Source organism: Borostomias antarcticus, assembly GCF_949987555.1.
Source record: "Borostomias antarcticus genome assembly, chromosome: 2".
Lineage (NCBI taxonomy): Eukaryota > Metazoa > Chordata > Actinopteri > Stomiiformes > Stomiidae > Borostomias > Borostomias antarcticus.
In genome coordinates, this window is record NC_140235.1 from 29,041,794 (window position 1) to 29,056,687 (window position 14,894).

General features: G+C 46.4%; 1 protein-coding gene across 1 annotated transcript in view; it reads left to right on the top strand.

Moving 5' to 3' along the window:
* Positions 1–14,894, top strand: part of ptprn2 (protein tyrosine phosphatase receptor type N2) — a gene marked incomplete at both ends in the record, with an annotated part of 142,683 nt that overhangs the window by 119,049 nt on the left and 8,740 nt on the right. Inside the window, 5 exons of the mRNA XM_084454216.1 lie at positions 4,337–4,484; positions 4,968–5,041; positions 9,488–9,565; positions 13,012–13,131; positions 13,554–13,720. Coding sequence (XP_084310342.1) covers positions 4,337–4,484; positions 4,968–5,041; positions 9,488–9,565; positions 13,012–13,131; positions 13,554–13,720 — 587 coding nt within the window. The remainder of the gene's footprint in view (positions 1–4,336; positions 4,485–4,967; positions 5,042–9,487; positions 9,566–13,011; positions 13,132–13,553; positions 13,721–14,894) is intronic.

Sequence of the window (14,894 nt, forward strand, 5' to 3'; positions counted from 1 at the left end):
TACTTAGTCCAGGGGATCTTTATTTTGACAAAAAAATAAGAAAAACATGCCTTAAAGGACAGGTTTGGAATTTAGCATTATAAAACCATCAGGTTTTATTTATCATTTAGCATAAAACTATTTTCACTCGCAGTACATACGTTTGTAAACTTCTTTGCTGAGTTTGGAGGCTACCATAGAAGAAGAAGAGCCGCTTCTGGGTCACAGGTCTACACCACAACAACAACAACAACAACAACAACAACAAATTGAGAAGCCTAGGATTGCTTTGCAGCTGGTATTTCATTGATAGTGTTAGGTAGAAGTGATTGTTGATCAAAACAAATATGGAACGAATCTAAACATTTCTGGCTTTATTGTCAATCCAAATCAATGGATATAATATGCTCAATAAAACCTGATCGGATGCTTACTTTGTGCCGTTTTTTAGCCAGAACATCAATGGACACCGGTGCTCACTTTGTGAGTTTTCTGTCTTTGAAAACGAGAGTTCATGGCGTTTTTTTTAGGGATTTTGTCTATGCACCTATGGATCCATTAAGTGTGTTAGCGGCGACGGGCTATATCTCGAGAGTGCACCATTTTATGGAACTTTGATATTGGCCGTTGTATTATCATCGTAAATAACCTTATAACATGGTTTATAATGCTCAATTCTGAACCTGTCCTTTAAGTCATCATCTGAGTTAGGCCCTCTGTGGTTTCATCAGAACAGATGTGTGTATCTTGTGATCATGTTGTCTGTTGTCCAGTGGATGGGATTGTGATGTTCATCTAGCCATTGTTACTATGTGCACCTTCTACCAATGCTTATACTCCCCCTTAAAAAAAATCAATAACCAGCTTGGGACAGCATTAATTATTTTGATTACTTATTTCCCCATTTTTGTCTTCAAATGATATGTTTCTTACTCAAAGGATGGGGGGAAATGACTCCAATTTATCATGGATAAGTGGCTATAAGTTTATGATCCACGCGCTGATAGATACAGTATGAGCTAATGCAATGACCTCTCTCACTGGCAACCTACACATATTCAGCGACATTGAATAGTGCCTTTTGGACATGTATGGTTGTGTGAGCAATAAGCACTTAGTACGTACAATATCACTCTTAACATGTTTGAATCACATCCCAGTACACAATAACAGACAGAAGCCCTGTGCGGTTTGTGTTGGCAGTATCTTAGTTGTACAGTTGTGTATTGTCATGATGTGGTCATAAAGAATAGCCTGTTATACCTGTTGTGTTTGGCCCCCAGTGGGATCTAACAGAGCTACCTGCAGCTGCTGGGGCCCTGCTTAGCAGGATCACACATTGTTTCCTTGACACCCAGGCATCCCAGCAGCCTCTCTGATTGGCAGCCATAATCCCCTCCGTTCACTAAAGCCCCGTCAACCTGGCTCTGGAGAGACGATACGCTTCACTGTGTCCTCTACAAACAGCCTGGCCGATAAGGGCCCGGCGTCGCATTCAAAAATCCAGGGAAGAGGGGGAAAAAAAGTATTCTGAATGTATTTGGGTTCAGGCATTTGCAGGGGCAGCGCGTCGTAAAATAAATCGCAGGCAATTCTGTAGCTAGCTCTAGGAGTGGATGGATCAAATATTTACTAATGTGGTCGGGGGGGGGGCTCTGTCTAGGGGGCTGTGGTGTAGGGGTCGACCGATAGTGGATTTTTAAAGATATAATAACGATAGTTTGGAGCAGGAAAAAGGTGATAGCCGATTAATCAGCCGGTAGCACAAAAAAAGCCCCTGTCAAATAAATTAAATACCTAAATAAATTAATCAGGATCATCCAACTCACCATAGGCTAAAAAGTAAAGAGTAATGAAAAGTCAGAGGGATCAGGCCTACCTGTCATGTTTCTTGCCTCAAGCGTTTAAGCTTCTACTAAGCCTCTACTACAGTGCCTGCACACACCCACTCACCTGTTAGGCCAAATGCCCCACAGTGCATAACACATTTCCTTCACTATTCATTTCCTCTATGAATGATTGTGTTACTCAAGAGTAGAAGGCTATATACAGGACATTTTGATTAAAAAAAAACTTCTTTATTTTTGTCTTCAATCAAGTTCAAATTATGTAGCCTACTCCTTTTTGTCAGTTGCTTGGTGGCTGTGGTCCAGATCCTTGTCAATAATTAAATATAGCTAATAGCTTTTTTTGTACAGATAAAAAGTATAGTAAGAATGTAGCAGAACATCCTTAAGTGTGATTTGGTGGATCAGGCCTACATCGTTTTAATATGGTCTATTTACAACAGGCGGAGGCTGAGCAGCCATCAGCCCCCATCGGAGCCCAGTTCAGCCAATAACGTTAGTTTTAAAAACATCCTTTCAGCACCGATAAATCGGCAAAACCGACCTCTAGTGGTCTTGTTCACGCTGTCAAAGACGAGCGGAATGACTGGCTCTGTCAAGTGGGCGTGTCCCTCGATCGTTCGGCCGCAGCTTCCCTGTTTATTTGCTTGGATTGATGGGCGTGGTGCGCATGCAGCTTTGGGCGTTCTGCGTCCAAAAGTAACGGGCCAAAACTTCAAACAGATTGGATGCGTGGAGAGATGATGTGCCAGGCTAATTTCAGATTTATCCACGAATACTGTATGTACAGTAATAATAACACACTTCTCAGTCACTTGAAAAAAGGCGCTATTAAACCTGTTAAACCTTATCAGTCTGTGGTCCTTCTAGTAAGGTAGACCTACTGTATACATGTATTCTTTAAGGATGATGTCAGTAGACTAACTGCTACTGTTTCTGTCCATGACTAGAAGGTTCTAGAGACAGTGGAGTGTCAGTGAAGCTCTCTTGACGTAGCTGGTGCGTTAAAGTAATCTCTAAAGTAAAAGTTAACTATAAACCCCTTTTTTTGGCGCTCCTACTGTATATGTAGAACTATTTTTTGATGGGGAGCCTAGAATCCCAAAAGATTCTACTGCAGTGACGAGCGGTTCCACGTAGCTAGAACCCTTGATTGTCGCTGGAGAGTGGTGCAGCGGTTCCACGCTATTCTAATCAGACTCCCTTCTCCGCAGTCCGCGGGGAACCGGGCGCTGAAAGGAAATACCTCTATCGCAATTCTTATCTGGTTGGGGCTTTTCAAAGATATGACAAGAAGCCTATAGAGAAATAAGCTGTGATGGAGAGACCACAATACTGGCTGCTGGTATCAGACTGATATCGTAGATATCAGCTTTTTGTCCAATGATGAATGTCAGTATTGAGTAAGGGCTAATTGTCTATTGTGTATGCCGGATTATCAGCAAGCATGTTTCAATTTACCGTCTCTCTTACAACAATAGTTGAGACAGTTGACAGAATGAAAGAGACTGAAAAAGACAATAGTGGATCACCTCACGGCCGACACACCTTCACCATCTTTGATACGGGATATAGGAGTTAAGCGCATGTGGGGGTATCGCCATCATGGTATTAGCCATTAGCCGCCTCCCCCCCCGACATCAGTTTATGAGCCTGTAATCTTCTGCCTCGCACAATGGCGGACTAAACCATTTAACCCCGTTGGGAGGGGGGAGGCGATGGTACCAGAGTCAAAGCGAAACACCGCATCCCCGTACCCTGTCTCCTGCCCCCCTCCCCTAAAAAAGGAGTGCTCTCTCCAGCCCTCTAAGCCTCCTCTAAGACTCACCCTGGTTCGTCAGAGGAGCAGCTTCGTCCCCCTCCTCCTCTCCTCCTACCCTCTGCTCTCTTCTTTGTCTCTCTGGTGAATTCAATTTTGTCCCCGAGCAACGGCTTAAACGTAGACAATCTTATCAGGGGCCCTGCAAACGTTTGCGAGACATGATTGAAGGACTCCTGATGTATTTCCAATGCAGACAGACCTTTCAGGAGTCTTAAATGTGGTGGGTTTTTTTGGGGGGGGGGCGGTCAACACACACGTACACAAATCTGCAGTGCAAACACATGCACACCCTACAATGCACACACTAAACACAAGCAACATAAAGCACACACACACACACACACACACACACACACACACACACACACACACACACACACACACACTCTCTCTCTCTCTCTCTTAGCTTAGGATGGAAGTTGTCCATAATGCTACAGTGGTACTGTCGGGGTCTTTGAAGGGTCACAGTGCAGTGAATAGTCATGCAAAACCAGCTCTCCGCACAAAGTGAATTACTTGAAGTCTCTCTTTCGTTCTATCCAGGGCGCAACAATCATTACGTCTACGGGCTCCATTTTTTTTTCTGTGATTAGTTTTCCATTTCCCCTTCATTATCTTCTGGCTGGCGCGGCGATTGCTGTGATTGTGTTCAAAATGGCCGCTGATTGTTCTCTCCTTTGTCCTCCAGTCGTACATGGAGGACCACTTGAAGAACAAGAACCGTCTGGAGAGGGAGTGGGAGGCTCTTTGCGGCTACCAGGCCGAGCCCAGCGCCTGTGACGTGGGCCAGGGCGAGCAGAACGCCAAGCGGAACCGCTCCCACACCGTGGTCGTATGTGAGTACCTGGCGGATCTCTCAAGCCGCGCGGCGCGTTTTTTTTGTCGAACACTACATTATACCGTCAGATAGTCGCGCTGCACTTGAATTAGTTTTCCCTGTATGGAGAAACCAAAGGTACAACCTCAAATATGCACACAGTGAGGTGGATCACATTCAGCTGACATACTTTCAAGTATTTGTTCAGTGTATTATTATGTGTGCACTCACATTTGTCTTACCTCTTTTGAAATGGCTTCATAGGTTTCTTTGTACTGGGAAAACCAAACCAAGTGCACCCTAAGTATACAAGTAGCCATGTCTGTTGTGGGCCTATTTCATTGGGCCTATTTCACTATTCATTGGGGAGTACGCCTCGTAATGCGATGAAAATAAATAAGGTCTTTTCAGGTGGATTTTCCCAGAATTCAGTATGTTCTCAAGTGAAGATGTTCTGAATTCTGTTTTGTTCTGTTCTGTTCTGATCTGTTCTCTCTCACAGATGATCATTCCCGGATCACCTTGAAGGTGGAGAATAACCATGGCAACTCTGATTACATCAATGCCAGCCCAATAGTGAGTATCTGTCGCCCAATCCTAAAAATATTTGACTTTTGTCTTCTCTTCCCAAAGGCTCTGTTCTATCTGTTCTATCGTTGAACATTTGCTCAAATACTGTAGCACCTCCTGAGAAAGGAATTTGTTTGAAATGTGACTACTATTCGTGATCAGTTATTAATTCACCTATTGATCCCTTTGGCTTTGAAGCTATTCTACTCTGTGTAGCTCATTGGATTCGTACCGTCTGGTGAGATTCCAGTCTTACCTGAACTGTTTTGAAATGGCTATTCTCCCAAGATATCAGCCATCTCTTACATCACTGGCATTCACAGAGAAAATCTTACATTATTTAGACTTAATAAATGCTTCTTCTGAGCAGATCCAGAAATGCCTCAGATGTGGGAAAGTGCATGGGGTTATGGTGCTGTATTCTTTTCATCCAAACATTTCGCCATGATTGCCAGTCATGATTTCCCCGGAGGCAGCTGAGTAAAGATTCCATTAGAGAGAAGAGGAAGCCGTGCATCTCAAATACTGAGGGAAGATATTCTGTGGAGAGAGACCAGGAGAGAGACACACAGTCACACCGAATCTCTCTCGTAGATCCAAACGGTCAGAATACTACGAGGTCTGTGTATTTTATCGGCCCTTTCCCTTCTGGATTTACTCGTGTTATTGGCCATTAGTGTCATGATTATACTGTAGATCTAGGGTATTGTGAGTTAATAATATAGAAATGAGTTGAAGTATAAGTAATACGTTTCTCTGGGTGGAAAGCCTGTCAATCTGACGAGTGCTCCGTCCTTCTCTGTGAAGCTGCGGTCGGCCAATGTGATCCATCCCTCCATGTGTCTTATGCACAGTACTGTAGTTGGGGAGCATAGAGAAGAACTGAAAGCAGTGATTCCTCTGTGGTTTTTTGTTTTGATTCCCCTCCATAAGAATAGGAAGGACAGAGTCCCCTCCACACACACACACACACACACACTTTACCCCCCCCCCCCCCCGGCACCCTTGTAGCTATTAGCAGTCAGAGTGTGGTGGGTGCGGTAATAGCTGGTCCAGAGGCGCACGGATGAAAGGATTGTAATTACAGCACAACGGGACCCCTGACTGAGCGCAGCAAAAACTGAGACAATTACGTCTGTCAACGCGCCGCCTCCTCCTTCTCATTAGTGGACGACAGAAGCGGCCCTCTAGTAAATAACGCGTGTCGTCCTCATCTTGGGAGTTTGGCGGTCAGGGAGGCGAGCGAGGGAGACGGCTCTTGACGCGTCCGGCTCCCGACGATCAGGGTCATCGGCGGCGCGCGGCGCCATCGAGGTTAGGCGTGACAGGATCTGACGGCAGTGTGGTCGAAGGCATGCCGGACATCTTTGGCCTTTGTCTTCAGGGCCTTCCAGCCGGGTTTTGAGGGCTACGGCGTCTCCTCCATCGGTCAGTCGTTATGCTCGGCTTGGTGCTTCTCTTGTGGAATTCGTCGTCCTCAGATGGAAGTCCAAAGATGACGGGGCCTTTGCAGCGGCTGCCCCCAGGCTCTGGAACCATCTGCCTCTTCATATTCGATCAGCGCAGACCCTTGAGATGTTCAAATCTCCTTGAAAACTCACCTTTTCTCCCTGGCGTTTCATTCACCCTGACCATAAGCTGTGTCTGTTTTTAATGTTTGTATTGTTTTGTATTTGTATTAACTATTATTTTTACTACTGTTCAGCACTTTGGTCGACTGCTGTCGTGAGAAATGTGCTTTATAAATAAAGGTTTACTTACTTACTTACTTACTTACTTACTTACTTACTTACTTACTAACTTACTTACTTACTTGTGTTCTCGGTTTTAAGCTTAGTCCAGGGTGGCATCCTGCTCTCTGTAACCTGTCTGACCTTCTGTTTGAGCTGAGACGTTTTACCTGAATATTCAATGACAATAGACACCATGCTGCAGTACTGTGCACATAGACACAGGCACATATTTATTTTTTATTTTGTGCAAGCTATGTATTTTCAGTCGAACCAAAGGCTCTTCTTTGGCTGAGGTGCTTTATTTTCGTGATCTTTGCCAACCAACAGTGCAAATAGGGCAACTGGATTAGGGAAGCCACCATTCCATGTCCATAGGATTTAGTATGCATGCCATGATGTCATTAAGAACAGTAGAGTACATGCCTGTGTCCTTGAGATTGGCCAAACAGAGCTGGAACTCTAGCTAGCTTTCTGCGCAGCTCATTCATTTCTGTCAGGATGAAGAGAGAGAGAGAGAAAGAGAGAGAGAGATAGAGAGAGAGGTAGAGAGAGAGAGAGACAGAGAGAGAGAGAAACAAATCCATCTGTGGAATTTTGACTAGGCGCAGATGAAACAGGGATGTTAACAAAAAACTGGACTACATTATTGAGGTGATAAAGCCTTATAGAGAATGAAAAGGGCATTTTCTTGAAGCTTTCTCTCTTCAAAATGGCGTCAGAAGCGGTTGAATTTCAGGTGATATTACAGGGTGTACTGCATGTGGAGGACCAGGCGCATAATTTTTTTTTTTACAGACTGACAATCACCACTTTCCTCATCTGTACTCCAAGGGATTAGTTACTAAAACCCATAATCATCTTCCTCAGCCTGAGCTACTATAACATCTCATAAAGTAGAAGAGTTTCATAAATGAAGAGGGGCCATTAAAGACAATCTATCCGGGGTCCGTGGCGTGGGTATTGTCTGTCTCCTTTGTAATTGCTCCCAACCTAAATTGGCTCTCTGCAACAATTAGGGGTTGTGCTGCACAATTGCATCCATTCCCATTACTAATGGTTAGGGATGTCACTCATCGGAGACCTCCGTCCTGGTCTGACTTCCCTGCACAAAGATCCGACCACGCCTCTTCTGCGCCCAGAAACAATAAGCTCTTCTCTCAGTCACGCTGAACACAAAGAGCATAATCTCAACGCCGTTTCTGGAGAAGCATTCACCAACGTGTAAAGAACTTCATGTAGCATACAATCACAAATCCCACAATAGAAACATCGATTTGTGATGTGTGCCATACTTCAATTTGCACGTCAAGATTGCCGACAAGATGGCACGAGGCAAAAAGAAGGCTAGTAATCAGTATTTACACCGGATAGCACTTCTACTAATGATAGGTTAGACCGTCTATACCGGACGCAAGCAAGTCTGTACATGATTCAAGATGCTTTGCGTAACTGCCATAGCAACAGAGATGCGGCTGGAACACTGACAAACACCTTTTGGTGTTTTTATGTTTTCCCATGAGCAATGCAAGCCTGCTGCAGCAACCTGTGGAAGGTGCCTGTGAGGAGGCAAAGCAGGAAGTAGATGTTCACAAGCCCCCTGAAGTGTGCGACCGGCAGTAAATCAGCAGTGAATCACTGGCTGCTCCGCTTGGCATCGGACTGCCAGAGGGTAATGGGAAGGAAAGTGGTTATTTTGGGGACACAGAATGCTCTGTGGCACCCCTTCATTACGAGAAACATTCACCGTGCATGAAATGTGTGTGTGTGTGTCTGTGTGCAGCGGTCTCGTAGACGCTGCCACATTCTAATCACCCGGCATTAACGCCTCACAAGGGCAAACACACAGGCACCGCTCCTCTGAAGGGAAATAATGGCTTTATGTGAGTGTGTGTGTGTGTGTGTGTGTGTGTGTGTGTGTGTGTGTGTGTGTTTGTGTGCGTGAACAAAATAGCTGAATTCTAAAGGGTTTACTCAGGTCCCCATCACCCCCCCCCCCTCTTCAATAGGCAGGATATTTAGTGAACTCTGTGTGTTCCTCCTCCCTCTCAGCAGGGGGTCAGACTCTCGCTCTGTCCACCCCCGTCGCTGCAGGCCTCCCTGCGTGGCTTGAAACACGCCGGCCATAACGGCAAAGAACGTCCATCTTCCTCTCTCTCACCCTCGGTGTCTCTGGCCATGCATGCCAGCACTCCACACAGACAGAAACACACACATGCTATTCACGCTCACACACGCACGCACGCACGCACACACACACACGCAAACAAACGGACAGACGGGCAGCCACACACACACCGCCTGACCCTATCCTCCGAGACCGTCCATCCCGGCTGTCTGTGACATTCTCGGACTAGCATCAATAACATGTGGGATTGGAGATAGCGTATCTATCCAACACGAGTTCCACTCTAATCAGAGGAATTAACGAATGGCCACGCGCAGAGGATAGAGGTGAGTGACAGAGGGGGGAGGGAGAGAGGGAGGGATGGATGGAGAGAGAGAGAGGGAGACAGGGGGGGGGGGGGGGGGGGGCGGTAGAGCGAAGAAGAGGAAGTGAAGACAGACTGGGAGGACGGCGAGGGGAGGAGAGGGGGCGGTCGTCCTCTTGAGACTGACCGGGGCTCTGAAAGCTAAAGACGCCTCACGCAACCGGCCAGACGCCGCCTGATTTCCCGCGGCCGGCTTTCTCACCATTCTCGTCTTGTCTGCTTTCCTCCAGATGGACCATGACCCGCGCAACCCCACCTACATCTCCGCACAAGGCCCTCTGCCCTCCACCGTGGCAGACTTCTGGCAGGTAAACCGCTCACTCTACCCCCGACACGCCACTACACGCCTTCACCACACGCCTCCACCACACGCCTCCACCAAACGCCTCCACCACACGCCTCCACCACACACCGCCACCACACACCGCCACCACACACCTCCACCACACACCGCCACCAGACGCCTCCACCACACGCCTCCATCCACACACCTCCACCACACGCTGCCACCACACACCTCCACCACACGCCTCCTGTCTCCACATCCATCACTAATGCAAAACCCGCATTAAAGTACACTCAACCAATTTTGCTGATAGAATAGGATGCAATGAAAACAGCAACATGGAAGCTGATCAACACAGGGTTTCCTCACCTCTGAGAATATCGTTTGAGACACCAGCTAGTCGTAAGCAGCGGTTAAGCTTCCATGCTACTGTACCTACAGAGGTACGACCTGCTGCGTTAAAATGATCCCAAACAGTGCTTCCCCTAACATGTTTAATGCGACAGCGCCAACGTGATTATTGGGACTGTTTGTTCCATACGGCGGTGTTAATCTATCATCTGTGGGAAGATGTTCAGCGTGTGTGTGGACACTGGCGGCCAGCTGTGCGCGTGTCCTCACCGAAAGCTACTGCAACACACTTTCTATCTGTCTCCTTCGGCCCTGTGTGTTCCAAGCGTTGCTCATGCTCATCGAATAAGAGGTAAAGTATTGGGAGCTATAATCGAGTGTGCAGATATCCTTTTGTGTGAGGGTGGTTTTCTCTAGGCTGCGCCTGGTCTAAAGTCAGGCCGGATGTGCACCCAGCAACACTAGTTCACGGTGTTCATAATACATTCATAACGCCTGACACAAAAACTTCATAGCACCTTTCTCACATTTATAAGGGCTTTAATAAAGTATTCGCATCCTACTACATCGCCAAATGTTTTTTGGTGTGTTTTTTTTCACTAAGGAAGAGCATTGATGTGCGAACACACCTTTTACACACCTTTAAATATGGTGCACTATGTCAGAAGGACCACATATTCTGCTGATTCATGCGTAACAGCACCATCAGCTACAAAGCACCATTACCATGTAGGCTAATAGAAGGGAGACGTTGTTCTAAAAGGTGTGTTCGCACATTAATACGGCTTAATGGATCCCTGCCGCACCTGTGATGGAGTGGTGTCAGGGTTGCGGTCTCGCTGGCGACACGGTTGTGTTTTTATCCAGCCATTAGCCTTCCCACAGTATGTGTAAGTGCACCTTGATTGAATATGCCAGTTGTACAGTGCAGTTAACGGCTGAGATTGATGCTCGTTGTCGCATTTTAATTAGTTAATTTTGCAAGTAGCTCAAATGAAAAAGGTTTTGGGATTATTTGTGTTTGTTTGTTTGTTTGTTTGTTTGTCGTTTCATCTGGTGAACAAAAGCCCTTATCGAAATTTAACGAGTCGTTCGCAGCTCTGTCAACTCTAAAGTTAGATGAATGAATCCTTTGAATAATGTCAAATGAATATGTATCTACAAAAAGAGAATTGTTTTTTTTACTGTCTTGGAATCAATATGGTTATCGTACCTTCACCGTCAGTACACTTGAAAAGAAAATATGTGGCAGTAACAAACATTCATTCATTTGAAACACACAGACATTAGGAGGAGGAGGAGACCAGGAGGAGGAGAAGACGGGTCTTAAACTCTGTCCTCTAGAGGCCCAGCCAGGCTCCTAATCCCCTGTTCCACTCCTCCCCTGACCCCGCCCCTCCCAGACTCACACCCTTCCTCCCTCCATCCATCCATCCCTCCTTCCTTCCTCCCTTCATTCATCCATCCCTCCTTCCTTCCTTCCTTGGCCATTACCTCAGCTTCTCTTGGGGGCCTAGCTGCACCTCCCCCCCTTCCTCTCTCTCTCCTCTCTCTCTCTCTCTCTCTCTCTCTCTGTCTCTCTCTCTCCTCTCTCTCTCTCTCTCTCTCTCTCTGTCTCTCTCCTCTCTCTCTCTCTGTCTCTCTCTGTCTCTCTCTCTCTCTCTCTCTCTCCTCTCTCTCTCTCTCTCCTCTCTCTGTCTCTCTCTTCTCTCTCTCTCTCTCTCTCTCTCTCTCTCTCTCATCTCTCTCTCTCTTTCTCGCTCTCTCTCTCTCTCTCCTCTCTCTCTCTCTCATCTCTCTATCTACCCCTCTCCTTCTCATCTTTCTCCATAGAGACCAATAGAGAAGCCAAGCAGTTTGAGGCTCATCTCTTCCAGTGTAATACACAGACCGTAACCATTTAACAACAAGGACAAGTACGCACCTTTTTCTTTTTTTTTTGCGCAGTGAAGTGTGTAGGCGCGTGTGTTTTGAAGTGAATCATATATGGAAAAGCAGTGGCCGAGTATGAAAATTCATTTCATGAGATTACGTCGGACTAAATGGATTAGATCACCTCACATGGCCTCTACGGGCGCCGTCGTGGTCACGGGCCTGACGTTGGCACTGTTGGCACACCCGGAGCGCAATGCGTCCACGGGACCTGATCAGGGAGGCGTGTGATTAGTTTATAGTCTGGACCGTTGTGTCTTTATTGCCCTCATAAAAGACGTGTTTCTTCCTCATTTTCCTAATGGCCACACCGGGCCCCTATTTCATCCAAGGACACATTAGACTGTTATGAGATGAAATGAAGCGGATCGGTTGATCTGTCTGACTCAGCCGACAGGAGGACTCAGAATCAGGATCGGAAGGAGGAACACAACACACACTGCTACACCGACCAGACGTGGAGACCTAGCGTCTGCTCACAGTCACACACCCTGTGCGTGCGGTACAGTGCTGTTGCTATCCTAAGATATATCCTGATTGACAAAAGGATACTAGAGATGCTACATCATAATGTAACCCAGAGCCATATATTTAAGGCATTCCGAGTCTATTGTATATACTGTAACAGGGGTTCTCAACCTTTTGTAACTTGAGGCCCACTTTTGATCCCGAAGACCACCTTCCCAAGTACATGAGGAAAAAACAACAACTGGTGGTCTGTCACTTTCCTCATCCAAGGGCGAGGGAACGTTTGCATCTGAGAGAACGTTCGCTAGCAAGCTACGTCAGCTGAACACATTCTCAACACCAACGGATGTGATCGCCGTGGTAATATTCAAACATAGCTGATCATTGAAATGATGCATTTTAGCTTGACATTTGTTATTTATATATAAATTATTGAGTACATTTAAATATAAAAATAACTAGCTTTGCAAATGACCAAACTTTCTTTTATTTTATTCTAACCGTTGGGCAGTAGGCTAGCACTGCCTCCGCGGCCCACTAGATGGCGCTCAGCAGACCACCGGTGGGCCTTGGCCTAGAATGGCTGGTATACAGTAGGCTTCATCGATGAACATTCAGGATTGCCACTGTCCTGTTGTACCCTCCTTTTACTCGTACAGTATGAATACCTGGTTTTCCAGCACTGACCCCCTGCTGGTCTTCCTCCCCGGTCTGCAGATGGTGTGGGAGAGTGGCTGTGTGGTCATCGTCATGCTGACGCCCCTCTCGGAGAACGGGGTCAAGCAGTGTCACCACTACTGGCCAGATGAGGGCTCTGACATCTACCACATCTACGAGGTGCGTACGACTGATCGCAATGTACAGTACGTCCTGCTCAACAAATTCATGTTGTAGTCAGTGAATGGCACTGAATGAGGAAGGGTAACTGAATACTACTACTACTACTACTACTACTACTACTACTACTACTACTAATAATAATAATAATAATAATAATAATAATAAAACTTTATTTATTTGTATAGCACCTTTCATACAAATACATTAATCTCAAAGTGTTTTACAACTGATAATGTACATAAAAATAGACATAAAATAAACAAAAAGCAGGAAAATACTGAAGGAGGACACACATTCACTCCAACATTTTTATTCAGGACATTTTGAAAACCTCAAAAGGAGGTTCCCTCAGTGTTAAACGCGTGGTACCCGAGGAACAGGAAGCAGTCACACGGGCCGTTCCCCTCCTCTCTCCTCAGGTCCACCTGGTGTCGGAGCACATCTGGTGCGAGGACTTCCTGGTGCGCAGCTTCTACCTGAAGAACCTGCAGACCAGCGAGACGCGTACCGTCACCCAGTTCCACTTCCTGTCCTGGGTGGACCGGAGCACCCCAGACTCTGCCAGAACCCTCCTGGACTTCCGTAGGTAGGTGGGACACCTGTACACCCCCCCCCCCCCCCCCCACACACACACACACACACTCAGAGGACCTTAGTGAGACCACCCTGTTCCGCAAAGTGTCTCTGTTCTTGGACTTTGGCTGCGTCCGGAACCTGTGCTTAGATAACCTTCCTTTCGGTCGTGGATCCTTCTCCTGATGGCTGTCTGGTCCTGTCTTCCTCCGGTACCTCACCCTTTAATCCTGTCAGGAACGATTGATGTTGCTCTTCTGTTCTGAGTTCTGTTTCACCCCCTTTATCCCCTCCCGCACTCGTGATGCGGCCAATCAGCCGCCCGCAAGACACCTTCATTTTAACTGACAATTAATTAGGAGAAGCCTCGCCGCAGCCCTGGGTGAGAGTGAGGGAAGCCTGTGACTGAATAACGTTCTTCCTGTTTCTCCTCTGATGTGCGCTGGCAGAAGAGCTCTGATTGGTCCCCTGGGAGAGCCCAGCAGGAATAGGAAACACCCTTCCAAATGAGGATCTATTTGTAAGATGTGAGGAGCGCGCTGCACAGTATATGCTAGCGCTACACAATTTCAGGCTAGAAAGAGAAACACCCCCGATGTGTTTGAAGCGAAGCTCGTTCCTCTGTGACACACAACTGCTTTGTACTGTACAATGCAGCTATATGGGTCACAGTTACAGTGAAAGGTGGAGCAGGAAAGGCACCATGACCCAGTATAGTAAATTTCCATGATGTTCATATACTGTATAACTGTACCACAGCAGAAAGCATACTGTAGGAAGGGAGTGCATGTGATCAATTAGGGCTGTTTATTGGTAACGTTATGTGACATTTATTAATTAATTAATTTTGACTGCTATTAGTTATAGCTTATTATTAGGCTGAACCCTATAGGCCATAACTGAACTCAACCTCAGGACTTTTATGTTTTACATACTGTAACGCAGTTGTGATAAGGTTTATAACTGCAGTGGAAATGTTTCTCCTGCTGGTTTGACTAATTGGAAGCCCTGCGCATTTCAATGCTAAGAACAGTCATTGCAAAAGATATTGCTGCGATTTTGCTCCCAGGGTGTATCTTGCTACCCTAGGAAGTGCCCCATATCATTACGATGCGAACCCATGTCACTGTTATGAACCCATGTCACTGTTAGGAACCCATGTCACTGTTATGGCCAAGTCGGTATGT